Raw genomic sequence first — 27,881 nt, forward strand, 5'->3', positions numbered from 1 at the left:
AGCCACACACTTACTTCATGTCTTTTTCCATGCTGCTGGAGATACCCGAAACTCTAGGCATCGCTAACTGCCATTTTCAGTGTGCTAGTATGTTAATATGCATGCACTAGATATTAAACAAACAAGAGTCGACACTGACTCTTACCTTAAGACCACTGGAAGCTGATCAATGCCAATGCCCTGAACAAACACCAGATACGTCAGAGAAGCCATGGCGTCTGCCAGCTGTCTGTCTTCTTCTTCCTCAAGTTCAAGGTAATCCCAAGTCCTTTTTTTCCTTCCATGATTAAGAATAATTTTGGGGACAGGATGTCCTATTTGTGATAAAAATCCCTGTGAAATGGGTTTAAAAAGAAGAATGCTATTGGCAAATAAACGATATTATCGCCCCCTTATTCTACATTCACACCCCGTGTAGTGCCTTCTCTTTGAAGGTGTACAGAACTGTGTGGTTCTTGCTTTGACTTTCACTCCCTGATTAGATTGCCTTAAATACCAATGGTGAGTGTGGTGGTTTGAATACAAATGGCACCCTTAGGCTCACACATTTGAATGCTTGATCATCAAAGAGTGGCACTTCTTGAGAAGGAGTAGGAGGTGTGGCTTTATGTGGGTGTGGTCTTATGGGAGGAAGTATGGTCAGTGGAGGTGGGCTTTGAGGTTTCAAAAACCCAAGGCAGGGCTAGTGTCTGAGAGATCCAGATGCAAAACACTCAGCTACTTCTCCAGCACCACGTCTGCCTGCATGCTGCCATGCTCCCCACTCTGGGAATAATGGACTAACCCTGCATCCCATGCGCCAGTCCCAACTCAAGCTTTCTTTCCTGAGAGTTGCTGTGGTCATGGTGTCTCCTCACAGCAGAAGAACACTGACTACGACAGCCAGGCAGTCTGCTGGTGTAATGAAGGTCTTCAATCAGTTCATTTCCCTTATTCAGAAGATTGCCCTGGATGGGCCTGACATCCAGGCAGGGTTTTTCCTTTGTTAGAGATGTATGTATGTATGTATGTATTTTGAAACATCGAAATGAATTTTGAGACTCGAAATAATTATAGGTATACACAAATGAGTTTTGTTGACAGCCCAATTGTCAGAGTGCTAGATGGAGGGCTTTGGAGTGAGCTAAAGCAAACCATTTCAGGGTGCTGAAGAGACAGCTCAGCAGCAGAGAGCACTGGCTGCTCTAACTGATACCCAGGTTTGGTTCCCGGCACCCCCACGGTGGCTTGCAACCATCTGTAATTCCAGTTCAAAGAGATCCAATACTCTCCTTGACTACTGCACACATATGGTGTACACAAAAAATTGGGACACACACTTTGTAATAAAATAAAAACTAAGCTTAAAACACAGATGAAAGTGGGCATGGTGGTGCATGCCTTTAATCCCAGCACTCAGGAGACAGAGGCAAGGGGACGCCAGGGAGTGACAGGGAGGAGGTGAGGACATCAGGAGTGACAGGGAGGAGGTGAGGACGTCAGGAGTGACAGGGAGTGACAGGGAGGAGGTGAGGAGTGAGGACTTTGTCAGTGCAGACTTACAGGGGAAAGGTGTGATCTTGAGATGATGGTGGTTGACTGTGGAACAATGTAAGCACACTTAGTGCCACACTAAGATGGGGTGGGTGCTCTTCTAGAGGATCCACATTAACTCCCAGCACCCACATGCTGGCTAACAACCAAAATCTGATACCCTCTTCTGGCTTCCACAGGTACTGCATGCATGTGGTGCACAGTACACATGCAGGCAAACACACACACTCACACACACTCACTCACACACACACACACACGCACACACTCACTCACACACACACTCACTCACACACTCACACACACACAGTCACACACTCACACACAATCTTCAAAAAAACCCTACTAAATCAATAGCAATGATTTATATTATAGTATTAAGAGAAAAATACACAGGAGTATATATGATGTAATCATTAAAGACCACACACACACACACACACACATTTTCTTATTAACATATAAATAGAAACATTTGGAAGGCTTTGGATAATGACTTTATCGCTATTTAATTTCCATTCTGTTGTCTATCAGTGTTCTAAAAAAGCTACTTATTGCCCTATTAATGAATTATTAATTTAAGTGCCTATATGAAATACATCAGAATGTAGCAGGATAAATTTAAGATTACAGTAAGTATTATAACAGATTAGACTGGCTGTACTTACTATTATTTCACATGCAAAACCCCGAAAAGGGTCATTTCCACCGTCTTCAGACTGTTCAAGGAATTGTGCTGTCAGCAAGGGGCATTTCAAGCTTTTGAAACAACTAGAGCATAAGAAATAGGTAATTATGTAATCGACACTCCCAAAACACGCACATCTACTTCTTCTTCTCTAGCTGTACGTGAAAGGTAAGCATTGCATGGCTTGTTCGTCCCCTAAACTCGGCTGAAATCTGACTGTCATTGTGACAGCGTAAACAGTGGGGCCTCTGGAAGGTGGGGAGGCCAGGAGGGCTGTGCTGTTTGGAAAAGATGAGCTCAGCTTCCCTGAACTCACTATGCTTCCCCCAAGGCCTAACACCCCAACCTTAAACTTCCTGGCCTAGGATTGCAAGTCAACATTTTTATTATAACTCACTTAGTGTAGTATTGTAGTAGCACAAATGTCTAAAAAGCGTGATGAATCCTTTCTCATTAGTGACAATAATGAGGAAACATGAGAATGCCTTGGTGGCTCCATACACTGAGGTGCAATCCCATTCTAGACGACGGTTCTAATTGACTCTAGACGGTTCTAATTGACTCTAGACGGTTCTAATTGATTCTAGACGGTTCTAATTGACTCTAGACGGTTCTAATTGACTCTAGACGGTTCTAATTGACTCTAGACGGTTCTAATTGACTCTAGACTGTTCTAATTGACTCTAGACGGTTCTAATTGACTCTAGACGGTTCTAATTGACTCTAGACGGTTCTAATTGACTCTAGACGGTTCTAATTGACTCTAGACGGTTCTAATTGACTCTAGACGGTTCTAATTGACTCTAGACGGTTCTAATTGACTCTAGACGGTTCTAATTGACTCTAGACGGTTCTAATTGACTCTAGACGGTTCTAATTGACTCTAGACGGTTCTAATTGACTCTAGACGGTTCTAATTGACTCTAGACGGTTCTAATTGACTCTAGACGGTTCTAATTGACTCTAGACGGTTCTAATTGACTCTAGACGGTTCTAATTGACTCTAGATGGTTCTAATTGACTCTAGACGGTTCTAATTGACTCTAGACGGTTCTAATTGATTCTAGACTGTTCTAATTGACTCTAGACGGTTCTAATTGATTCTAGACGGTTCTAATTGACTCTAGACGGTTCTAATTGATTCTAGACGGTTCTAATTGACTCTGAGTGTCTGTCTGTCTGAGGACCAGTACCAGTCTAGGATAGTGCCCATCATTAATCCAAGGAAGACTCAGGACAGTCATTTTTTTCATAAAGCTATATTCACTTTCTCCCCCCTATGGGTTTTTTATTTTTTGGTTTTCGAGACAGGTTTTCTCTGTGTAAAGTCCTTACTGTCCTGGAACTCACTTTACAATTTTAAATGCCCTAATACCACAAAATAGAAAAGTAACAACAGCATTAGTTTCCCAAATTATTAAAAAAAAAAGTTTGGTACTGTCCAAAAGAAGTTTAACACAAATTCCATGTATAATTTACAATTTAAGATTGTTTAGTAGTCACTTGAGAAAAGCTGTGAGAAATTATTTTCTCAATTCTAATATAGCTGAAATATTTTGATAGGTCAAAAGTATTGCGGAATTTTATTGTCTTTTCTTTCTTCTTATGGCGTGTGTTCTTTGTTCTGGAGGTTTTATTTTGAGTTGGTGTTTTAAGACAGGTCATCCCACCTGAGGGCTGGAATGACAGGCGAGCACCACCATATCCAGCTTATGCTTCCCCTTTTTAAAACACCAGTCTTCAAGTCTAGAGGCTATTTGGTACTGATGGCGCATCTTAATTTGGACCACCCATATGCCATGCAATTGGGAGCCACACTGAACAGTGTTTAGTCAGAACCTGTGGTGTGAAAGACAGCGGGTGAGCACTTTGCTGAATTTGTGGTCAGGGTGAATGTTCAACTGTCTGGTGAGCCTTCTGCTGTTTTCAAATACAATTTCCCACATACGAAATAAATTCCTTGAGTTAAATATACCTACTGCCCCCACTTTCAGTATTTTCTTGCTGTGATGGGTGAAAGTAAAATAGTGAAGGACTTGGTTATACACTGTCAGTGCCTCATTAAACATCCGTCATATATCAGGTCAATGTTATGTCTGTCTAAAATTCAAAATCCAAAACAAGATTTACATGACAAATAAGAAACATAAGGTAACTGAGCTACCAATTCCGCAATCCACTGTGAGATGTCCTCCGAAATATACTTACAACTTCAGTAGCTCATCTTTTAACTTTTCATTTTCCTTGTTTTCTTTGTTATCAACTACTTCTTCCACAAAAGGTCTTGTGAACTCTATTAAGGCCTTGCAACATTGACAAAGGCCATAATCGTCTATCTGTGTGTATTCTTCTGAGTATGGGACAGGAAGAAGAGACAGTTGACTCCAAAGGGTGGACAGTGCTAGTCCAACTGAATATGCCTTGTTGCTAGGGAGTTTCTGAATAACTGCAACAGAAACCAAGTGGTTACTTGTGGCCACCTCGTAAGCATGCTGCACACAGAACAAGAGGGAGCCGGCACTGAGAAGGTTCTGGGTCTTTAGGAGGTGGAGCCTTGCTAAGGGAAGTGTCACTAGAGGTAAGCTTTGAGGTGGTATAGCCTGAGCTCACTACTCTTTCACGTCCTCGCAGTGTGGCTAGGTTCTCACTATTGCCGCCAAGCCTCCCCCACCATGATGGACTGTATCCATGCCCCGCCCCCACCCCACCACGTTGGAGTGTATACCCTAACCTGATCAACAATTCTTCCTCAGATTGACAGCAATAAGAAAATCAATTAAAAAACAGTTTTATAACTGATTATCTTTTTCCTTATTTTTTACTATAAGCACATGATATGAATGGAAAATTACATAGCACCATATAAATGGAAGAACCTATTACAGAGCTTTTTGTGCCCTTAGAAGATTTTGAATATTTAAGAAGTATAAGATATGCCAGGTGGTGATGGCGCACAGCTTTAATCCCAGCACTTAGGAGACAGAGGCAGGTGGATCTCTGTGAGTTCCAGGACAGCCTGGTCTATAGAGCAAGTTCCAGGACAGCCTGGGCTGTTACACAGAGAAAACCTGTCTCAAAAGATCACACACACACAAAAAAGAATACAAAGTATAAGGTTGGTGAGCATTCATAATGAAATGAATTTATCCTGATGTCTAGGTCCCATTATCATATTCTGAAGTGTATGTTTTCTGAAATGAAAGTAACTCTTCTTTCATGGAAAATGTCTGTCTTGGTTGCGGAGACCCATTATTTGCCAATACCAGGCCATGAGGCTTTCACATTCTACATTCCCCGTTTCATTCTCCAGACGTATCTTTTAATTCCAGCCTCCCAGTTCAGAGGCTGAGCAACACCCCATCTGATGTCCTTAGCCAAAACATGGGGCTACCACACTGCTGGCAGGTCGCATGCTGCAGGTACCACAGCTGACCCACTAACTGCTTAGAGGAAAATCCCAACCACAAATTATAGACAAGAAAGCTCCAGATGCTCAGTGGTTAAACGCACTGGCTGGTCTTCTAGAAAACCCAGGTTTGATTCCCAGCACCCATGTGGTGATGGCTCTCAGCTTGCTATAACTCCAGTTCAGGGGATCTGATGCCCATTTCTGGCCTTCAAGGGTACCAGGCATGCAAGAAGTGTGCATTTAGGCAAAACACTCATACATGTAAAAAAATTTCATTGAAAAACTAAAGCTAACCAAAAAGTTATACCCATGAAAACAGTATGACATACAATTTTTCCAGCATCCACACCGGCACACTGTCATAGCCTAAAAGCAGAGCATTCAGTGACTTATCACAAGCTTTACTTGGTAGACTGTTTACAATTAGCAATTAGCAGTAAACATCAAGGTACTTCTGCAAATAAAACAAGAAATACTTGGATATTAAAGTGCTCATTACCTGTCTGTAATGGTTGAAGTAAAAGAAGAATAATTTGGGATATCTGTTTTCCAGAGGGTTCTTCAATGAGTTCAAGCAAACCCAACAACAATTCCTTTGGATTACATAACTATAAAAATATTCACAATTGAACCTGTTTAATACAAGTTGTTTTTAAAGCCACATGATTACTATTTTAAAGAAGACACACTGAGAAGATACAGTTGTATGTGCTTAGCTGTAAACGCCCCACACAGCAGTCAGAAGGATCTTTACAGCCCAGGCTTCTTCAGAACTTGGCCGGCACCTTCGTTTTCCGTGCAGGGCCCCAGCGATTCCTTCTTCCTGAACAGGCCATTTGTGGAGCACCCTGACAGCATCTTACCACCTCGGTTGCCCAGCTTTCTCTGCACTTCCTCCAGAGCTATGCCCCGCCCACTGCTTTGCTTTTGAAAACCCTCAGAACCAACACCTGTTATCTGGAAGGAGCCTTCTGTTCCTAACACTCATCCGTGTTTATTCCTCCAGGCTCTAGTTCCTATACTAGGTCTTATTAAGGAATTTTCAAACAACTTTTTATTGTTGACCCCCCAGACACACATAACTTCCCTTCACCCCTCCCCACGTAATCTCCCTTCAGCTTTCATGTCTCAAGAGGCACCGGGTATTTAATTCTGGATCTAATATGGCACAAGAGTCAGCAAGGCATTAAACTGGTTCTTTAAAACGGACTTCATCTAGGCTCTCCTACAGGAAACTCTGAATCAGGGGTCTCAGACTGGATAATTCTTATATCTGGAATTGCCCACCCATCTAGTCAAGTAAGACTGGGCATTACATGAGAGTAATTTCCTGGACTAAAATTGTCTTATCAAAGACAAGAATTAACCACGAAAGGGAACTATAGAGCTGATGGGTGTTCTCATGGCTCGAACCAGGCTTCACTGACTCACCTTCAGCAGCAAATCAAACATCAGAAGACAATCTCCTCTTTTATCTTCTTCACCATTCCTCAGGAGGCATCGGACAACAGGACCAACCAGATTCCAGCCCATAGACTTAATGATGGTCTGCAAAGCACAGCAGAGTAGAACACTCACTCACCAAGAACTCTCTGTGTGGTAGCAACGGCAAGGCAGGCGAGACTCAGAGGTCACCACTGTCTTCCTGAGGCTCACAGAGCCATCTCCGTGTTCCCACGTTTGTAGTGTGCCCACTGAGGGAGTCAGTGTTCCCACTGAGGGAGACAGAACGGCCGTCACTCGCACTCAGCAATTACACCTTTCCTGGGACCTAAACAGTTCCTATATCTGACAAGAGAGTTAATTTGCTCAGGACAAGCAGGTACTTAGCATCCACAGAGAACTTGCTTCTCTTGATGCAAAAGGAAGACCAGGCTATCAATGCTTGTAAACTGTTTTCAGTTCTTTGGACAATCTCTAAATAAAATCATATATATGAGGTGACTTTATTTTTATTCTCTCCAATAGCCCCCCCCATTTCTTTGAGACAGAATTTCTGTGTTTCCCTGGCTGTCTTGGAATTTATTCTGTAGACCAGGCTAGCCTCAAACTTACAGAGATCCCCACCTGCCTCTGACTCCCAAATGCTGGTATTAAAGGCATGTGCTACCACTGCTACACAATTTTCTTCCCTTTTCAAAGACATTTCAAATGCTTCCCACAAAAAAGTTTATCTTTACGATTAATGATTCACATTCATCTCCAAACCAGATTTTCAGAATTATTAGCAATATACCCCATCTCTCTGGTCTGTTTTCTTTTGAGTCATTAATACTTACCATCTACTAATCTAGGTTCTAACACATCAGAGAAAAATCTGTATCCTGATGGAACTCACTCTATGAAATTCTTGGGAAAAAGAAAAACAAAACAAAACAAAACAACAGACCAGGAAGAAGACAGTATGGCAGACACAGTACTTCATCTTGACACAGCTGTGAAAGACAATAAAAGCAGACTGTGAAGACAGCAAGAGATAAGTCATCTTTAGCTGGCAGAGTAAGGGAGGATTCCCAGGAGCTAAGTTACAGCGTTTTGAAGAAGCAAATCAGTCAGGAAAATATAAGTTAAAAAAAACAATCTTCAAGACTCTCAACTAGCAGTGCATACGTTAGAGAAATTCAGGGACTTTATTAAAGTGCGAGAACCCTCGCAAGGAGGAAGTGTCGTCGGCTTTGCGAGTATCAGCCGGATGGACACTGTGGTGTTTTATCAAGTTGCAGCATAAATATTAAAGAGTTGCATTGCTGACTAACAATTATTTGCTCTGACTTTCTTGTTGAGACCAGGTCTCAAGTGGTCCTCCCACCTCAGCTACCACAGAAGCTGGGGCTAAAGAGACACGCCCTCATGTTACGTAGGTTCTCATTATTCTAGTGGATATGCCCAAATGTACTGATTTGGATGAAAGGTAACCAGTCTAGCTTTCACTGTTGGTTTTTGTTGTTGTTGTTGTTGTGTTTTGAGACACTATTTTTTGTTGTTATTGTTGTTTTTCAAGACAGGGTTTCTCAGTGGCTTTGGAGGCTGTCATGGAACTCGCTCTGTAGACCAGGCTGGCCTTGAATTCACAGAGATCCACCTGCTTCTGCCTCCCCAGTGCTGGGATTAAAGGTGTGCGCCACCAACGCCCAGCTATCTTTCACTGTTTTTTAGAGATTTATAGTAATGCTGATTTAAAAAAAAATTCATCTTTCTCTTTATATTCAATAAAACTTATGCTTAGAACATGGCAGGAAATGAAGTACAAATTTTAATAAACAAACTCATGCCTTTTATCTAATAGTTCAATTATCTTTCTAAAATATTATTATCATTATTCTCTCTGTGTGTATACATCTGTGTGGATGATGGGGGCACACATGCCATTGCAGACATGTGGAGGTCAGAGGACAACCCCATGGGATCTGTTCTTTATTATCATTATTCTCTCTGCGTGTATACGTCTGTGTGTATGATGGGGGGCTTACATACCATTGTAGACATGTGGAGGTCAGAGGACAACCCCATGGGATCTGTTCTCTCCTTCTACCTTTACATGGGTCCCAGGAATTGAACCCAGGTTATGGTCATCAGATATTTTTGTCCATGAGCCATCTCCCTGCCTATGGTTACCTCCCCAGATATTCTTCTAGTGCTCGTTAGGTCTTCTTCTCAGCACTTTTCTCTCAGAGGGCGTCATAGCTGACACCTCTGCTTCTTTCAAATCTCCATCACAGTGAATTTATTTTCCTACTTCGATTCTCTATACTCTTCTTAGTGTGAACATCATTTGTTCATTAGAATGTCATATTGAAAGCCAGTGTGGTGGCTCATGCCTTTAAACCCAGCACTTAGGGACAAAGGCAGGAGGATTTCTGTGAGTTCTAGGTCAACTTGGTCTACACAGGACCTCCAGGACAGCTAAAATTATACAGAGACCCTGTTTCAAACCAACCAAACCAAAAAAGGGAGCGTTGATTACTGGAGTTCTTCTGGGCAGAGAATATTTTGTTCGTTACTGTATCTTAAGCCAGCAGCAAGCAGAGGACCTGTTACAAAGTAACAAAGCAGGTCTTGTGACCAAGGTAGTGAACAAAGTAGGTATACCATACAGGTTAGAAGATGTCCCTTAACTTTTTTAAAATTTATTTAACTTTATTTTTATGTGCATTGGTGTGAAGGTGTCAGATCCCCTGGAACTGGAGGTACAGACAGTTATGAGCTGCCATGTGAGTGCTCGGAATTGAATCCAGGTCCTCTGGAAGAGCAGCCAATACTCTGAACTGCTGAGCCATCACTCCAGCCCCAATGTCCATCAATTTTTAAATATAGCAAATTACCCTTCTTCCAAAGATTTGATGTCATTTTCCTCTATTTTTTGGTATAGCTTGACTTTTAATATTCAAGAATTCATGTTATGAAGTAGTAACTAAGTTTTTTTTAATTGCTAATTTTTTTACCATAATTTATAGAATTAGACTAAATTAACTTTTTAGAATTTGGCTCCTAGATAGGCAGGATAGTTATTTCCTTAGTGGAGTCCTACTTTCCATTCCCAGAATTCCTGGCCCCAGCCCAGTCCTCCATGGAGTTTAGCATCCTTACTCTTCTTTCGTCTGTCTCTTTTGGATGCTGGCCAGAACTTTCCATGCTTTCTCTACAGCCCCAGCTTCTTACCATATGGCTGCTACCACGTGATTGACCTCTATGCCAGCTTAACTTAAGCCTATGCTTTTGTTTCCTTTCTGTTCTCCTTGGACAGCTGCTGAGATTACAATTTGCCTGGCCCAGAGAAGTTTTCTCTGAAACTCTGATTCAATTATCCTCAAGCTTACAAAACAAAGCAAACAGCCTTAGCTCCTGCATGCTGTACTTTTTAACTAGGTGTTTCTTTCTTTTTTCATGGCTCTACTTTTCTTTAAGTAACCCTCTGAATGCTAATTAGCCAGATTCTCAAGAGTAACGATGTGTTTATCTGAGTTAAAGAACTAATTAAATATTTGCTTAGTGTGCATACGTGTTTGCCCATATTGCAATAGCCTGTGTGTGGAGGTCAGAGGACAGGTTGGAGGTTGTCGATCTTTTAACCATGTGGGTCTCAGGGATCAAACTCAGCTCACTTGGTGGCAAGTAACTTTACCCATTAGCCATCTTGCCTATCCCAAGAATTTTAGCTAAACATTTTATAAATATCAGTTACAAGGTTACCAGGCACTACAGAATGATGTCTTTTGGAACTTATAGGCTCTGGTATTAAATATCTCATGGTCTTTGTTAGGGATACTGAATTAAGTCAGTATATGGAAAGAATTAGATACAGACTCAAAAACCAGGCTGGCATCGAACTCAAAAATCTGCCTGCCCCTGCCTCTTAAGACCTAATCCACATACCTTCTTCAATGCTTCAATACCAAGTAGCACAAGTGTCCCCACCTTACATGAGACTGTGGCAGAGCCATAGCTCACGTCTCTCCAGCTCCAGCCCATGCTGTGTCCACAGCCCAATTGCTCTCCACTGGGACAGTTTTGCTCCTGGGTTCCCAGGGGATAGTTGGCAAGGTCTCAAGACTTCTGATTGGTGTGTTGGTAGACGGGGTGTCATTGGTATAACAGTTAGAGGCCAGTGCTGCTGCAGAATATCCTGCATTCCACAGGACAGTGGCCCTGGCCAGGGTATAAGTCGATGTTAAAGTCTACACTACAGGGTCTTAAGACAGTTCATCTTCATCTGGCTTTTGAAAACACTAACACAGAGAGATCAGTAGTAAATAGGGACCAGTCCTGAAACTGTCACCTGGGAAGAAAATCAAATTGTAATCTGTGTAAAATATTGTTGTACTATCAGACTGTAGAGTACAAAGGCGATTTTAAAGACATTAAGCCTAAGCCTCACTATCTTTAAATCTAGCCCATTAGCTATTTAGAAACATACTAAAAATAAACCATTCACCACAAAACACCTGAGGAGCAGTACGCTAAGCTCCCCTCCCTCCTCTGCCTGGCCAACGCAGTGCTTCCACTCACCTTGACAGGAGCACTCTCAGCTAGGATGGGCTGCTGAGCTCAGATCCCCAGATCCCACACACAAAGCCAGGCACACCAGCATGCGCTGGTGATCCAAGCACCAGGGAAGCAGAGACAGGCAGATCCCCAGAGTTTGTTGGCCACCCCACCCAGGTGAACCTATGAGCTCCATGTTCAGTGAGAGGCCTTGTTTCAGAAGATGGGAAGTGATGGAGGGGGCATTCAGGGTTGACTTCTGACCTTGACTTGCACATGCACTCACACAAACACGTGCAAACACATCACACACACACACAGACACACACCACAAACAAACATGTACATACACATCACACACACATTCACACACACATTCACACACACATCACTCACACACACACACACCACAAACAAACATGTGCATACACATCACACACACACACACCAAAAACAAACATGTACATACACATCACACACACAAACACATGTATACACCACACACACACCACAAACAAACGTGTACATACACATCACACACACACACACAAACACATGCACACACCACATATACACCACAAACAAACAACAAAAAACACAGTGAGTTTAAGAACACCAGGACAGCATGGACTAAAGACTGTCTCAAAAACAAAACCTCACAAAATTGATGGCATTGGGGACTATAAAACTGAGTTCTTTCAGTATCAACAGGGAGCCTCATATGAAGGGTGTCCTAAGTGCTTAGATTGGAGTGGAAACAGCAGACAGGAAGGACATAGAAGGAAGGTCTTGCCTTGTGCTCCCTGGCCTTTCCCTCCTCTGGCATGAGGTTAACAGCTGCTACTGCTGCTGCGTCCTTCCTACTAACAGAACCAGAGTTTCTCAGCTTTCACTGTGACCTAGGACCAGCAGCTCTACAGCCCTTTCCCAAGACTTCTGGGGCCAGATGGGACCTCTGAGGCACCCAGCAGGGGACAGCCACCGTGAGACTACTCTGAGGCACCCAGCCTCGGTGACCAGGCAATCCCCAGGCTGTCCGTTCTCCGTGTGATTCAGCCCTAATGAACCGTTGCCTCTCCTGCTTGCCTTGGTCATGGTGCTTCAATAAAGACTGAAAAGTAGATACAAAGGTTGTACTTACCTTGTTCTTTTCATCTTGAACAATTTCCAGCAGCTGGTCTACATGCCCGTCTTCGATGCATCTCTGGCCTGCTAGCTGGAAGAGGCCAAAATCCTCTTCTTTAAAATCACTCTCCTCTAGGATTTGCTGTTAAAAAACAGTACAAATATAGATTCAGTATGAATGACTTCCTGATTTTGTCACTCTAGGGAAGAAAAGGAAATCTTAAAATCTAGAGAAAGTACACACGCATATATAATGAAAATTAGAAATTATCCTCATAAATATTTTAACGACTGTCTTTATTTATCTTGGCTTTTGAGACAGGCTTTCATGATGAAGCTTAAGCTGACCTGGGAACTTCAGGGCCTCCTGCCCCAGCCTCTGAAGGCTAGTTACAAGCAGCGATCAGTACTGCTCAATGAAATCATCTAGAACCTACTGAATTAAAGAAACCTATGAAAACAACCACAGGTCTGAAATTACAGGATACTGGGGTTAGAGAAATGGTTTGATAGATATTTCTCTTGCAGAGGTCCTGAGTTTAATTCAGCACCCAGGTCAGTTGGTTCACAACCCGTTACTACAGCTTCAGGTGGGCATGGGTGCTTGAGAGCCCTTGTGCGCGTTAAAACTAAAATGTTTTTTCAAGTGCAAAAAAACCAATTTAGGATTTGTTTTTATGTTATATGTATGAGTGTTCACCTACAGGTAATCATGTTATAGCCCTGTCCTATAAATCACTATGCAGATCAGGCCATCTTCAAAGTCACAGAGATCTCCCTGCCTTTGCCTCTAAGTACTGGGATTAAAGGCCACACACACACACACACACACACACACACACACACACACACACACACACAATCTACCTTCCTGATCTTATGCTGTTTATTTACAAGTAAAAAATTTAAAAAAGGTGAAATTATAGATAAGGCAAACAATAGGAGTGACCACAAAGTAATTAAAGAGAATCGATGCCCTCGCCATCTTTTAAAGGTGGCTTTAGGGAATTACTTACACATCTTTTTATTATGCACTGAAGTTCCTCAACAGCCATTCCTAATTACACGTCCTAGTCTTGACACTGAAATGAACTAATACAAAACAGTTAGTTGTGTGATAGTATGTAAATTGTTCCATAAACTGTTTCATTCTGAATTGTTAGAAAACACAACCAATACAATGTGAACTTTTATAGCTTAAATGGTTTTACTGAACGCTAGTGTGCTAGCCTATTAAAAACATTTTTAAAGCCCCTCCTGTATTCCCCAAAGAATGAAAAGAGAATTAAAAAAGAAAAAGAACCCTAGAGAGAACTTCCTAGAAGAACCTTTTTTCAAAAGAGGAAAGTATTCCTTTCATAACAACAACAACAAAAACAACAAAACAAAACCGGTAGACCTGTCATAGAAATTCTAATCATTAGAGGATTCTTAAAATGTCCCATTGATAAATACTGAAATCCAACACAATTAAGTCACCCAAATAAGTTGAAGACTCTGATGCTCTCTACCCCACGCCCCACAGGACCTGCCCTCCCCACAGGAACCAATCCTAGTCAAGTGAGATCACCGAATCACCCTTAGACGAGGCCTTCGGCGGTGCCCAGCACTCTGTGCGGCCCCGGGGGCTGGACTCGCTGTCCCCCAGGCGCCGACAGCAAAATCACACCCTACCGCGCCTGTGGGCTGAGCCGAGGGGGAGCCATTTCTCCCTGTCTCCCTGCGCCTGCTGGGCAGAGCGTCCAGGCTCCAGCACCTCGAGGGGCCTAGCAGGCGAGCCGCGTGCTGCCCGGGTCCTGATGGGCGAGCCTGGACCACCCCTACCCAGCTCGTCCACCTACCCGCCAGACCGCGCGCCTTCTCCACCTCGGCCAGCGCAGGCCGCACTCCCGGCCCCGCCCCTAGGCTGGGCACGCCCTCTCCGGCGCTCGCCCCGCCCTCCGAGCCCGCCTCCTCCGGCGCTCGCCCCGCCCTCCGAGCCCGCCTCCTCCGGCGCTCGCCCCGCCCCTGAGCTGGATCCGCCCCCTTGGGCGCTCGCCCCGCCCTCCCTAGGCCCGCCCCCAACACGGTCCGGATGACGCGTGGGAGGCGGAGCCTCGCGGCCGCCGCGCACGCTCGTTCCGTGCCCTCTGACGGCGTCTCCCCATGGCTGACTCCGCTGTCCCTTTCTCTTCGGGCCCGAGTGCCCGGGCTTCCGGCACCTACCGACACGCTGCAGGTACGAGCGGGAGCCTCTTCAGGTGTGGACCCCGAGGCCCTGGCTTGCGTACTGCGCACGCGCGCACGGGGCGCTCGCCCAGGCTGACCCCGGGGGAGGGAGAGCTACGGGTGGCGGGTGGCTTCCCTGCGCTGCCCCGGTACCCCGGGGAAAGAATCCCGCAGTCTTAGGCGGGCGATTCGGGATCTCCCCCTGCGTGGGCTGTGCTGGCCGCCTTGAACCCTGGACCGGCCTCCCTTTGGACGGCTTTGGTACCTGGTCTCGGAGGTATCGGCTCCTCCTTTTAGGCAAGCTGTGCTAGCATTTGGGAGGCCGAGAAATGTTTATCCTAAAGGCTTAGGTTTTGCTATTTATTTATTTTAGTTTCTTCGAGACAGCGTTTCTCTGTATTGTTTTGGAGGCTGTCCTGGAACTCGCTCTGTAGACCAGGCTGGCCCGGAACTCACAGAGATCCGCCTGCCTCTGCCTCCCGAGTGCTGGGATTAAAGGCGTGCACCACCACCGCCCGGTTTTTTTTTTAAAGAAGCCAGCTCCCAAAGAGATTTTAGTCGGAAAATTGAAATATAGTTAATTTACGGAAACCTTTTTTTACAAGTTGGAGATGAAATGTGTGAGAGAAAAGGAAAAGCTGTCCACAGTGTGTTATTTGGGTAAGACCACTACATCAAATGTTTGCACTTAACTGTTATCTCTTAATTGTAGGTACTAAACAGACAAGTGCCCTGAAGCCAGAAGATGCTTCCAGAAGGTATAGCCAGCGGATAACTTTCCTTTTATCTCATTAATGGGATCAGATTTGTTTGGTTTTGTTTTCTGGTCTTGGATTTGGGCATTGAACTGTGTGCTGAGAACAAATTTATGAGAAGACACAGGGAGACTGATAGTTCTCACAGCTATTTCATCCTCCAGCTTTAGAAGAGTAGACTGGGGGCTCAGGCAGTTGGAAACTGTTGGGAACACCCGTAGAGAGCCTCGGGCACACCTGCCATCCCTGAATTAAGCAAGCGTTCCTTTCCCATCCGTGCTTACTGCTGTGTATACCAGACTCACTGGGATCCTTCGTGTCCTTAAGTGCAGATTCAAAAAAACAAACCAAGCCAAAACCACCCTTTCCTATCTCTTAATGTCACCAAAGATCTCTAAGACAGGTGTTGTCTGTGAAGAGATTAAAAGTCTCCGTGACTCCAACACTTCCAAGCTTCCCTAATCCTCCTTTCAAAACATTTTCCGAGTACAAGATAGATGGGCTGTGTTTGGGTTAGTTCACCGGGGCTGAGAGATGTCGGTTAAACGGACACAGATGAGTACGTCCTCACCAATCGCAGTAAGTGCCGTCCAGAGAAAGGCGGTATGAGGGGTCTGACTGATGGTTTAGATGGTCAGGGGGTTGACCTGTGGGTTCTCAAGGCTTGTCTAAAACCTTAAGATAGTCGGGGTAAAGCGGACAGTAGAGATGAGAGTTCATGGGGGGGGGATGACAACATGTGTGAAGAGCCTGAGGTAGGGCGTGTATGACATGGGGGGGGGGAGGCAGAGTTCTGTTCACGTAGTACCTACTGTTGTCACACCGAGAAACTTGGCTTGTCTGAGCGCAGAGCAGCAAACGTGGAGGCGGTGCTTGGATGTGAGGCTTAGTGTCAGGCGAGGTGGTGTGGAGGATGGGGGCGCTGGACGTATTGGAGCATTGGTCTGGGAAGCATTTCCTGTGGAGTCGTGTAACACTTTGAACCCTAGGCCAGTTAGTGCTCTACCACTGAGCCGCACTCCCCGCTCCAGCTGAGATGTATTGTGAGCGGATTAGCTAGGATGACAAAAAAAAGATCCGTATGGTGATTGATAACACGTAACCGACCCTCTTATTTACTCTAACGTAAAATGCTCCCACATTCAATCCAGCTGAGAGATGGGCATTAAGATACGTGGGGGGGAAAATGTAGGCCAGTTCCCTCATTTAATAGAATGCATTTGAAAGTTAACATCTGACAGGCTTGGTATTGTCAAATGAAATGAATTGTTTTTATTGTGTTTTAATCTGAATGCAGTAAATTCTGACAGATATTATCCATATGCACAAAAGCTCCAGCTTTTAAGCATATAAAGGAATCCAAGACCAGAATGTTTGAGAACTGCTCCGTACACCACTGTCTTAGTCAGGGTTACCCTCCCTGTGGGGAGACACCGTGACCAAAAAGCGACTTGGGAGGAAAGGGTTACCCTGGGTTACACTTCCCCATCACTGTTCATCATCGAAGGAAACCAGGACAGGAACCCTGAGGCGGGAGCTAGTGCAGAGGCCATGGAGGGTGCTGCTTGCTGGCTTGCTCAGTCTGCTTTCTCAAAGAACCCAGGACCATAATAAACCCAGGGGTAGCATTACAGGCAATGGGCTACACTATTCCCCCATCAATCACTAATTAGGAAAATGCCCTACAGGCTTGCCCAATCGTATAGAGGCATTTTTTAAATGGAAGTTCCCTCCTCTCAGGTGACCATAGCTTGTATCAGGTTGACATAAGACTGCCAGCACAGCCATATTGGTTGTAAGGAACAACACTGAGACAGTACCCATGGGAAGCAGCTATAGGTATCTGTCAGTCAGGAAGACAGTGGCTCAGGTCAGTGTGGCTGATAATTTGAGCCAGCGGGTTGATAATGACTTTTATTGATGAGTGCAAAAAAAAAGAGAGAAAAACAATTTTTCATGAAGCTTTTAATATTAAACATAAAGAACTGTACTCTGTGTTTATGTCTTTTGTATTTCTTTGATGCAAAAGTGGTCATCACGGGGTTAGGAATTGTAGCTCAGTGGTAGAGTGAGCATGTGCACCGAATTCCCTCCCTGTTATCCCACAATAACAGTAAAATGATCTTGATGACATGGTGGGGGGAAAAAATAGGTGTTTCCTTTCAAAATTCCTATTTTAATGTATGTACTCTGAAATATGAATTGTTGGCAAAACTACCAGACGTCCAAGTTGGAGGGCGGGGCATACTGCTCTAGGCAAAGTGTAAAGTCTCAGAGGTTAATGAAAGCAGGGAGAACACTTGACACTGTCCAGAGGTCAGCACTCACCGGTGACAGCTGAGATGGTGTCACCAGGATACTCATGGCAGCGGGTGATTCTCCATTCAGGGCACGGTGTCTAAAAACATCTCACACAGTCCTGTGCAGCAGAGCTCGAGACGCGCTGCTTACGGGGGGAGGGGAGGTGCCTAACAAGACAGACTTGCATTACATCCCATGTTGCGGGGCCACAAAGGACTGTCAGGATCCCACTGCTCTCTGGGATGAACTTCCTCAGCGCCATGTCAATACAGTTACCCAGCAAGCCTGAAACAGAGTGAGTGCCTTTCTCCCCAGACATAACTGCTGTGTTGAACTGAGGTGTTGCAACCTCGACTCTTGACAGTGTGTGAGGAAAACAGAAGTCAAGTCACCTTTTTTTCTTCAGTCTGTTGATTTCTGGCCCTGTGGTGGGGGCAGGGGGAGGGGAGGCAGGACACACCAAGTATGTATGGCAAAAGTATAAACTGAAAGCAAAAAACAAAAACAAAAAAACTCCACGCTCTTTTAAAATACAGGTTCTTCCTGGGTAGTCCACGCTAGCCTTGAACTCTGATTCTTCCCATCTCCGCCTTCCAAGTGGACTACCGTGTCAGCCCTCCCTTTCTAGAGGTATCTGGAAGTGCTTCCTTGTGCTCTGAGCCTGGGAGTAATCCCGGTGACCTGCTTCCGTACACACACACACACACACACACACACACACACAGAGTCAAGTACCGTTTGCTTCCCTTTTGTATCAGACGGGAAATGGCAGAGTTTAAGGCTGTAAATTTTATCGGCAAAATAGCAAGTGAGGTTAGCGGTGGCCTTTAAAGCACAGAGTGTTGGATGTGGGAGAAGCCTTTTAAGTGGACTGACTGTCTCTTAAAATGTCAGACGGGCAGAACTGGAAGCCGCGGTGCAGAGGAAGGTGGAGTTTGAGAGGAAAGCCCTGCGCATCGTTGAGCAGCTTTTGGAAGAGAACATCACTGAGGAATTCCTAAAGGAGTGTGTATGTATGAAGTTGACTGATTACCAGATCTGAAATCATCTATTAAAGACTTACGTGTATGAGCGTCTTTGTACATATGTTCATGTACGTGTATGCACTGTGAGTGCCCAGAGCCCAGAAGGGGTCATCAGATCCCTTGGAACTGAAGTTACAGATGGTCGTGATCTGCCCAACGTTGGTTGCCAGGAGCTGAACTTGGAACCTTGGCAAGGGCAGCAAATACTGTAAACCTCTAAGCTGTCTCTCCAGCACCGTCATTTTTTCTTTAAATATACGCAAATGTATGTGTGACTGCATGCCATGTATGTCCAGTTACCTGTGGACTCCAAAAGAGGGCACCAGTTCCTCTGGAACTGGAATTACCAGCAGTTGCCTGGCAGAGCAGCAAGCATTCCAAACCACTGAGCCATCCCTCCAGTCCCCAAGTCTAGCATGCTTCAGTCTGTGCAAAGTGAAACTTCTTCACCCTGTTGGAATCTTTAAATTTTATTTCAGTCCTTAGATACATGATGTATAATTTGCATTTTAAAATTGTCAACTGTCGTAATGTCTCTTGCTTCATGATGACTTTAAAATGAACTCGTAAATGTACACAGTAAGATGGCTGTAGTTACGTGTAATGTGTAGTTAAATTTATTTTTATTTTATTTCTCGTGGGGTGGGCACACATACCATGACCCATGTGGGCCACGGCGTGCATGTGGATTCGATTCTGTCCTGCCAGTGTGGGTCTGTCCCAGAGATGGAACTCCGATTGTCGTGTTTGGCAGCAGAAGTTTTTAAAATACCTTTGCTCCTAAGTGCACATCAAACAGTTACTGAAGTACTTCCCCTTCACGTACCCATCTAATTCTGCCTTCACGGTTGTGAGGTGGCTCCCTCACCGTTGGAAAATGCCTTTCCTTGCCCTGCAGGGGATGTTCATCACACCGGCTCACTACAGCGACGTCGTGGACGAGCGGTCCATCGTTAAACTCTGCGGCTATCCTTTATGTCAGAAGAAGCTAGGAGTCGTGAGTACTCTCCCCCCAAGCGTGCTTATTAGTTTTTACAAAACGTGTTGTAGAAAGGATGGGAAGCAAAGCCCAAGTCATGAACTAATAACTTGGGTTGGCCTAAAGTATTAACTGTAGATGACTTAATTGTATATGACATAAAGCTTGTGTTCCTTGCTTAAATTCTTTAGTAAACTATGCTTTGTTTTTCTTTAGATCCCTAAACAGAGGTATAGAATTTCTACTAAAACCAATAAAGTCTATGATATTACTGAAAGAAAGGTAAGTTCAAATGCTACTTGATGTGGCAGTTAGTTTCTTAAATGATGCTAAATAGAACATTAAAGTTTACTTTAAAATCTGTCTGTTAGAAAATAGCTACGTGAACAGATTGTTTCCATTTGAAACTAAGGTACTGAGAAAATATCTTGCTTGAGCTTTAACTGAGACTTGAAGCTGGGTATGATGGAGGTGGGAAGAGTTTGGAGTCCATAGTCTTCTCGGCTACCAGCAAGTTTGGGGCTTCTCTGGACTACTTCCCTCCTCCAAAAAAGATCTGAACATTTAAAAACATAAAGTACGCATTTGCCTGTAAGTACGGGCAAGTAGTATATCAGGGTAAGAAGGAGGAGCCACAGTCGAGTCATCACGTATATGAACCCTTGATAGACGGTCCCAGGAGAATCGTGGGGGAGTGGAGAAAGGATGGGTTTTTCAGTAGCTGGAAGTGCCACAGTCAGTTGTCCAAATGGGAACTGTGAGAGCTGACTCATCCCGTCCATCCACATACAAAGTGGGTGGAGAGACCTACCTGTGTACAGAAAACAGACCTCTCAAGGTCATATGGGAGAACTTGAACTCGGACAGAAAATTAGAAAAGTGTGCAAAGCTGAAAAACTTCCCATTTTATATTTTAAAACTTTTGTTCATTAAAAAAAATGAGAAAACAAAGCCAGGTGTGGTGGCGCACGCCTTTAATTAATCCCAGCATTCAGGAGGCAGGGACAGGGCCATCTCTCTGAGTTCAAGCCAGCCTGGTGTACAGAGTGAGTTCCAGAACAGGCGGGGCTCCACAAAGAAACTCTTGTCTTGGAAAAAAAAACAAGCGAGAGAGAGAGAGAGACAGAGAGACAGAGAGACAGAGAGAGGAGGGAGAGAGGGAGGGAGAGGAAGGAGAGAGAGAGAGCGAAGGAACAAGTGTGAAGTGTGAAGTTAGATTCCCTCACATCTATCCCCAGAACACGTTAAGAAAAAGGAAGGCAACCTGATGGAAACGTTCATACACCAAGAGTGAATGGTTGGCAACGCATGCAAACGTGCTCCTTTTCTTTAGTCAAAACACAGTGAACTGGTGGGAATGATTTTTTTTTTTTTTTTTTTAACGAGACAGGGTTTCTCTGTATTGATTTGGAGGCTGTCGGTCCAGCCTGGCCTCGAACTCACAGAGATCTGCCTGCCTCTGCCTCCCGAGTGCTGGGATTAAAGGCGTGCGCCACCACCGCCCAGCTGGTGGGAATGATTTTTGTTACAGCCATTTGAGAGCAGAACCTCTTACGTGCTGGAGAGGCTCGTTAACACGAAGTAAAGATGCACACCAGAAACCTCTCGCATTCTGTGTGACCAAGCCTTTTTGTTCTTTGTCATATGCCTTGAAGAAATTCCTGGGCCGTGTGCATAAAAATACTCATAGCCATAAGGTAAATGTACAGGCATATAGCGACAGAGCAACTTTGAAGACATTGTTAAGTGAAACAGGCCATCACAAAAGGACAGATACAGTATAAGCTATTTATACAAGGGTCTCAGAGCTACCGTGTTTACAGCAGGATGGTGTGTGTCAGAGAAGGGAGGAATAAAAAGTTACCGTGTCGGGGGGGGGGAGTTTCAGTTGTGCATGCTGAGAAGACTTCCAGAGACAGATACTGAAGAGAACTGTGCACGGTGTGACCTTAGTGTCACCAAACCGGGCACTAGAAAGTGGTGACAAGGAAAGGCCGGTGGCGTTGCCTGCAGTCTCAGTGCACAGGAGCCAAAGGCAAGACAGTCGACACTTGTGGGTCACACAGCGAGGCGCCGTCTCACAAAGAATGGGTTAGGATGGCAAATTTTGTGTACATTTTAAAAAGTGGATCAGAGAGATGACTCGGGAGTTTAAGTGCCACGTGCTCAAAACCCTATTTCTAGGGGTTGGAGACAGATGCAATGGCTTCTGAGTCAGCCAGCTGAGCAAAAACCAGCAAGCTCAAAAATCAGTGAGAGACCCTGTCTCAAAACATAAGGTAACGAGTGGTTGGGGAGCATACCCATTGTCAGCCTCTACCCTATACAAGTGAGTACACGCGTGTGGGCACATGCAGACCCAAGCACACACAGAGACACATATATACTGCTCGTGCGCGCGTGCGTGCGTGCGTGCGTGTGTGTGTGTGTGTGTGTGTATACACATATACACAAAATGAGAAAATTGGTGAGCCAGGTGTATGCTTATAATTCTAGGACTCAAGATGCAGAGGTAGGAGGGTCAGAAGTTCAAAAGCACCCTCAAACGACACAGAAAATTTGAAGTTAGCTTACCCTGTATGAAGAAGCCCTATCTCAAATAAAATAAAAAGGGCCAAAGAGATGACTCAGTTAGGTGGAAAAGAGAATCGACTTCTCGGAGTTGTCTTGACCTCTGCTTGCATGCGTGGCTTATGTGCACACACTTAAATTTATTAATTTAAATGATTAAAAAGTGGAAGTATTAAATACAGTCCTTTTAGTAAATTTTTTAGGTTGTGGTGGCTTACCCTGAAACCCCAGCACTTGGGAGGCTGAGAGAGTAAGAGTGCCACAAATGCAAAGCCGCCTTGAGCCTCACAGTGAGTTTTGGGCTAGCCTGGGAAACAAAGTGAGCCCCCCGCCCCCATCTAAAATAATATACATAGTGGTAGCAAAAGGTCACAAGCAGTTCAGTTGTTCATGAAGAATAAGTTAAAGTAACAGTGTGCAATCCGTTTGCTCTCTGTGGTGAGGGATGGGACCCAGGGCCTTGCAGGGCCAGGCAAGTGCTCAGCAGCCTCTGCTGTGCCCCAGCTCCAGAAGGTGAAGGTGTACAGCAAAAGGGTGAACTACTCGAGACCCTGGGTCAATCAATCTTAAGAATGTGGCTTTGAACAAAAAGAATCAAGACATGAGCGCAGAGCCATACCCCATTTGGATAAAGCTCAGAAATGACAGAGCCACGTGTTTTATAGGGATGAGCAGATGGGTGCTACATGGTGGATGGGTGTTGTGTGGTGATGATAGGTGATGACCAAAAGGAATGGTGAGCAGAGTGTATCTGGTGGTGTTTACCCCAGGGAACATAGAAGGTGATGCGGTTAACTAGGGTAAAGAGAAGCCATTGAAGTTACTGTCATGTACTCTCAGCCTTGTGTGGCAAAAGCCTTCGAGCTTTGTTTTATTCTTTGATTGGCACATACATGTTTTCTGTGTGTAGGATATGCTTCAAAATAGAAAAGTAATGAGCTAATTTTAAATGTTCTTTTCAGTCTTTCTGCAGCAACTTTTGTTACAGAGCATCTAAATTTTTTGAAACACAAATTCCCAGAACTCCAGTATGGGTCCGAGAGGAAGAAAGGTAATTAAACCTTTGTCTTGTTTGCTGTAGTGGTCAAGGAACCTTTCCGGCAAGAGCAGGCGTCATTGCCCACAGAGGGTCACCATTTACATATCTTAGCTGTGGAGAAATCGCTGTATCTTAAGCATAGTTACTAAGGGTTTTAAATGGTAAATCATACATGCAGATGTTTATCTCTGATGTCATTTTAATGACAAAACTAGAACCTGCATTTTGGCCCTTGCTTTGCCCAGGGTGACTGTGAAGCCTGTTACTGTAACAATCCTGAGTTACTGTTACTGTAACAATCCTGAATTAAAATAATAACTCTTTTTCAGAAGATAATGACCCTTGGGAACCTAGCTCACTTTGCTGCTAAGATAACGGGCTTTATTACAGTTAACTGCAGTATCCTGAGTTTAAAAAAAGCTAATAGAAAAGGACCTTTTTTGCTAAAAAGTGTGTGATCATCACAGGGCTTTTGCTCTGGGACATTTAAACACTGGCAATATTTTACCGATACAGTATTTAAAGAAAGTTATTCATCAAAGCAATAGTTGTCATCACTATCCAACTAAATTGTATAGAAACTCCAGACAAAGGCTCAGTGACATCAGTATCCTCCTGAATGGCACATGTTTGAAGAGTTGGCACAAGCCCTGTCGTTTGTGGTCAGACAGTGAAGACAGATGCCGAGTAAATAGAGCGACTCCAGTGTAGAGAGATGCAATGACGCAGGAGCTTTGCTCTAAGACAGACAGGCAAAGCCTTAAGTCTGCCCAGTAAAGAAGGTTTCCACTCTAAATTCTACCAGCGCATTGGCATCAGCCACCGACCTTCAATAGCATGTTCCTCTGTAACCCTCGCTCTGCAAAGCCTACCTACCACCCTGTGGCCTTAAGCTGACCGTGACAAAGACTGAGTTGGTCATTTCACCAACTTAAAAAACAGCAGGTTCCAAGGTCAACGGGACACTCACAGTCTTCATCTGTCGTCACCGCCTTCTTCACCTTGTCTGTCACAGAACTGCTATTGTTGAGGCGATCCAAGTTATCTTTGTCTTTTATTCCCAACGCCTCTGCGTGTTAAATTGCGTCCTCTGTAGCATCCTTCCGTCTACTTTGAAACTGTTTACCAAGCTGGGTGTGATTGTACTGGAATTCCCACACTCCTGAGAGGCAGGACAATCAGAGCTCAAGGCCGCCCTTACCTACGCAGTGAACCCCAGGCCAGCCAGGTCCTCAAGAGATACCATCTCAAAGAAAGCGAGGGCAGGAAGGGGAGGGAAGGCATTCCCAAGACCAGTTTTCCTCATAGTGCTAGCTCTTAGTTGACCTTTTCCTGAGTCTCATCCCTCTGAGTTCACAATGTCTACTTTTCCTCATAACTTGAAGCCTTGATCTGTGTTTGTAGTTACTATGTTTCATCTCATTTCTTATATTTTAGTGGAGGAAAAAAGACAAAAGTTGACTTTATTTCCCCTAATCTAGGCAAATGCGCTTAATTTACAGAGTATACACGGTGCACTCAGTGCCTGGCAGAACACACACATGCACATGCATGTTCATGTGCCCGTGAACCTCCTCAACCTTTGAGTTTAGTGGTAATTATGATGATAGAGTAAATATGTAAGTAAAACAATATTTAATACTTTACTACACACATGCACATGCATATTCATGTGCCCATGAACCTCCTCAACCTTTGAGTTTAGTGGTAATTACAGTGATAGAATGAATATGCAAGTGAAACAATATTTAATACTTTACTGAGTATGTGTAACATAAATTTTGCAACATTACTTAATGACAAACTGTAAACAATAGAGAAAAATTCAAGGGAGTAGGATGGGGATTTCTTGGCCATTGTTTCACTTTCCATTTTTTCAGTTATCAACCTTAACTATAGTCTGAAAATATTAAATGGATGGCCCCAGAAATAATTCGTAAATTTTTAAATTATGAATTATTCCAGATAGGACAATAAAAATCTCACACCGTGTTGCTCCTCCTTGCCCAGGGCACAAATCTTTTTTCCCGTGTAATCCCAGTGTGCACATGTTCTCCTGTCAATCATTTACTAGCTGCACAGGAAAAGAATAGTGTATGTAAAGTCCTGGTTTTAGGCATCGTGGATTAGAGGGCACCAGATCACAATAGGAAGAAGGCCGGGTAGGGTTTGGTGCATTTTCTGGTTCTGGGAAGTGTCAGGTGTCTGACACTTGGACACCCAGTACACAAGGTCTTTTGAGCAGACCTTGATCTTCTGTTGGTCTACAAGATGAACTCAGCGTCAAGGAGTCTCAAAAGCATAACAGATCTGTGGAGTCAGTCCAGTTCCCTTGCTAAGCCCCCTTGCAAAAAAACGGAGCATACTCCTTAAGCTAATGGTAGACTCTGAATGAGGCCAGGCTTCTGCCCATTGGTCTCAGTGTGATTTGTGGACGTTAGTGAAGGATCGGTCGTCTAACCAGAGCCTTTACTGTGTCTAGCACCTGCTTGGCGGTGTTACAGCCGTGTCCTATCTTCTCAGTCTAGAAGCCCATCAGTGTAAATTCAATCTCTAAACTCTTGGACATGTGGCCGTGTTGTAACTTAATGAATCCACTAGATGTCACTGTTGTCACTGAGAATGATTTTTTTTTTGATGTGTTGCTGCATTTTAGAACAGCTGTCCCTAGTGTTTAAGGCAGAGATTTTTATTTTAAGTAGTAAACATTAATTTCATTATAGTGATTTAATGGTCAATTTAAAATACAAATTTTAAATCCATTTGTGTAATTAATGTCTCATGCAGTGAATTATAAACTTTAATTAATATACCTGACATTGTAGTCCAATATATGAAAATGCTAGTTATTTTCTACCACTTTCATGGCATGCTGATTACGTGTCTTGTTCATTACCATGGCTTGAAGAGCACTGTCTTGCTCACTGTAGGTTTTTAGTTGTTATAGGATCACAAAACCATGTTTCTGCACTAGACAGTTCCTCACTTGAGAAAGTAGAAGTCTGCATTTGTATACGTCCTATATCAGCATGAAACCGCACAGACCTGAGCGCCTTGTTACTCACACCCTGTCTGATTCAGGAATGCAGACGAATCGATCGGAAGGCTTTTGTTTGTTAAGATGAAGGTTGATAGAAAACTGGGTCAAAGTTTAAATGAGAAGAAAAGCCAGGGGTATTTTCTAATGTGTTTGAAACCTGGCGTGTCATGGTCTCAAACACCAATGGGAAACAGAATAGTAAGTTTGACGAAGTTTGATCTCTCACACATAACTGTGAATGCTAGGATAAGTTTGTTTATTATATAGTCCCTTAACTTTGTGCCTTAGTAACTCAACTACTTACCTGATTACTGCATTAGAGTTAGGAAGTCATTAATTACAGTGAAAAATATCTAAAACTAAAATACACCCTTAAGCCTTGGGGAGCAGTGGTTCTCACAGACATCTCCTGACAAACACAGAGCTGTGTGGTTTGCAGTGCATGATGTGTCTCACATCGTGACGTAGACATTGCTCACCCAGCTGGAGTCCAGAAACAGGCTACGTACAGTTCTGATGCTGAAACTTTGTCCTTCTAGTCAGTCTGAGCTTGGATTTGTAAATCCTGAATGGTTTTATACAAGTAAAGTCTAGAACTTAGGAGACAGGAGTCTCTTGAATTATAGTCCTATCTATAAAGAAAGGACAAATGTTGAATAGCAAATTTTGTTTTTAAATATCAAATTTGAGTGAATGGTTAATGCTGACAGAGCTAAACGCATCATGTGGCCTGGCGAAGGGGATTTTTACATATCAGTTCTCTGCAATAAACATGCATAATCTCAGGGGCGGAAGCCAAAAACCTCTGCAGAGCAACTTTTATAACCTCTTCCTGAGCAGCTGCCTTGTCTGTGCACGGCAAGCAGAATAAACGCTTCCTGAAAAGACTTCACAGTGTCTAAGGAGGCTTGAGTCCTCCCACCACAGTAGGGACTGTGCGCTACCAGCCGTGTTGATTCATAGGTAATATACACTTTTCAAGTGATGTGTATCCATATGTGGGGGTCAAACGACCCTTTCGCAGGGGTCACAAATCAGATATCCTGCATACCAGATATTGACATTATGATTTATAACAGTAGAAAAATTACAGTTACCAAGTAGCAATGAAAATATTTTTATGACTGTGGGGCCACCACAACAAGGAATTGCACTACAGGGTCGCAGCATTGTGAATGTTGAGAACCACTAGCCTAGAGCCAGGTGCAGTGGCAAACACCTGTGAT

General features: G+C 44.0%; 2 protein-coding genes across 10 annotated transcripts in view; one reads left to right on the forward strand and one right to left on the reverse strand.

Moving 5' to 3' along the window:
• Glmn (glomulin, FKBP associated protein) overlaps positions 1-14,666 on the reverse strand; it is a 30,353-nt gene extending 15,687 nt beyond the window's left edge. For 3 of the 5 annotated variants that reach the window (XM_040733472.1, XM_040733471.1, XM_040733468.1), the window contains exons 1-8: positions 14,579-14,666; positions 13,754-13,829; positions 12,754-12,879; positions 7,062-7,178; positions 6,130-6,238; positions 4,430-4,667; positions 2,202-2,304; positions 146-333 (exon numbers count right to left, since the gene is read on the reverse strand). In XM_040733472.1, the coding sequence (XP_040589406.1) occupies positions 146-333; positions 2,202-2,304; positions 4,430-4,667; positions 6,130-6,238; positions 7,062-7,178; positions 12,754-12,879; positions 13,754-13,792 (920 nt within the window). In that variant the 5' untranslated portion in view covers positions 13,793-13,829; positions 14,579-14,666. Of the gene's footprint in view, positions 1-145; positions 334-2,201; positions 2,305-4,429; positions 4,668-6,129; positions 6,239-7,061; positions 7,179-12,753; positions 12,880-13,753; positions 14,254-14,315; positions 14,358-14,578 lie in introns of those variants that run through there. The other 2 variants (XM_040733470.1, XM_040733469.1) reach the window with 2 other exon arrangements.
• A 157-nt stretch (positions 14,667-14,823) lies between these two features.
• The window catches only part of Rpap2 (RNA polymerase II associated protein 2), a 66,478-nt gene continuing 53,420 nt past the window's right edge, over positions 14,824-27,881 (forward strand). The window contains exons 1-6 of one of the 5 annotated variants that reach the window (XM_005077390.4): positions 14,824-14,955; positions 15,658-15,703; positions 18,896-19,010; positions 19,925-20,023; positions 20,222-20,287; positions 23,539-23,627. In XM_005077390.4, coding sequence (XP_005077447.1) covers positions 14,883-14,955; positions 15,658-15,703; positions 18,896-19,010; positions 19,925-20,023; positions 20,222-20,287; positions 23,539-23,627 — 488 coding nt within the window. In that variant the 5' untranslated portion in view covers positions 14,824-14,882. Of the gene's footprint in view, positions 14,978-15,657; positions 15,704-18,895; positions 19,011-19,924; positions 20,024-20,221; positions 20,288-23,538; positions 23,628-27,881 lie in introns of all 5 variants that reach the window. The other 4 variants (XR_005872305.1, XM_040733459.1, XR_005872304.1 and 1 more) reach the window with 4 other exon arrangements.

This window comes from Mesocricetus auratus, unplaced genomic scaffold, assembly GCF_017639785.1.
Source record: "Mesocricetus auratus isolate SY011 unplaced genomic scaffold, BCM_Maur_2.0 Super-Scaffold_100031, whole genome shotgun sequence".
NCBI classification, from domain to species: domain Eukaryota; kingdom Metazoa; phylum Chordata; class Mammalia; order Rodentia; family Cricetidae; genus Mesocricetus; species Mesocricetus auratus.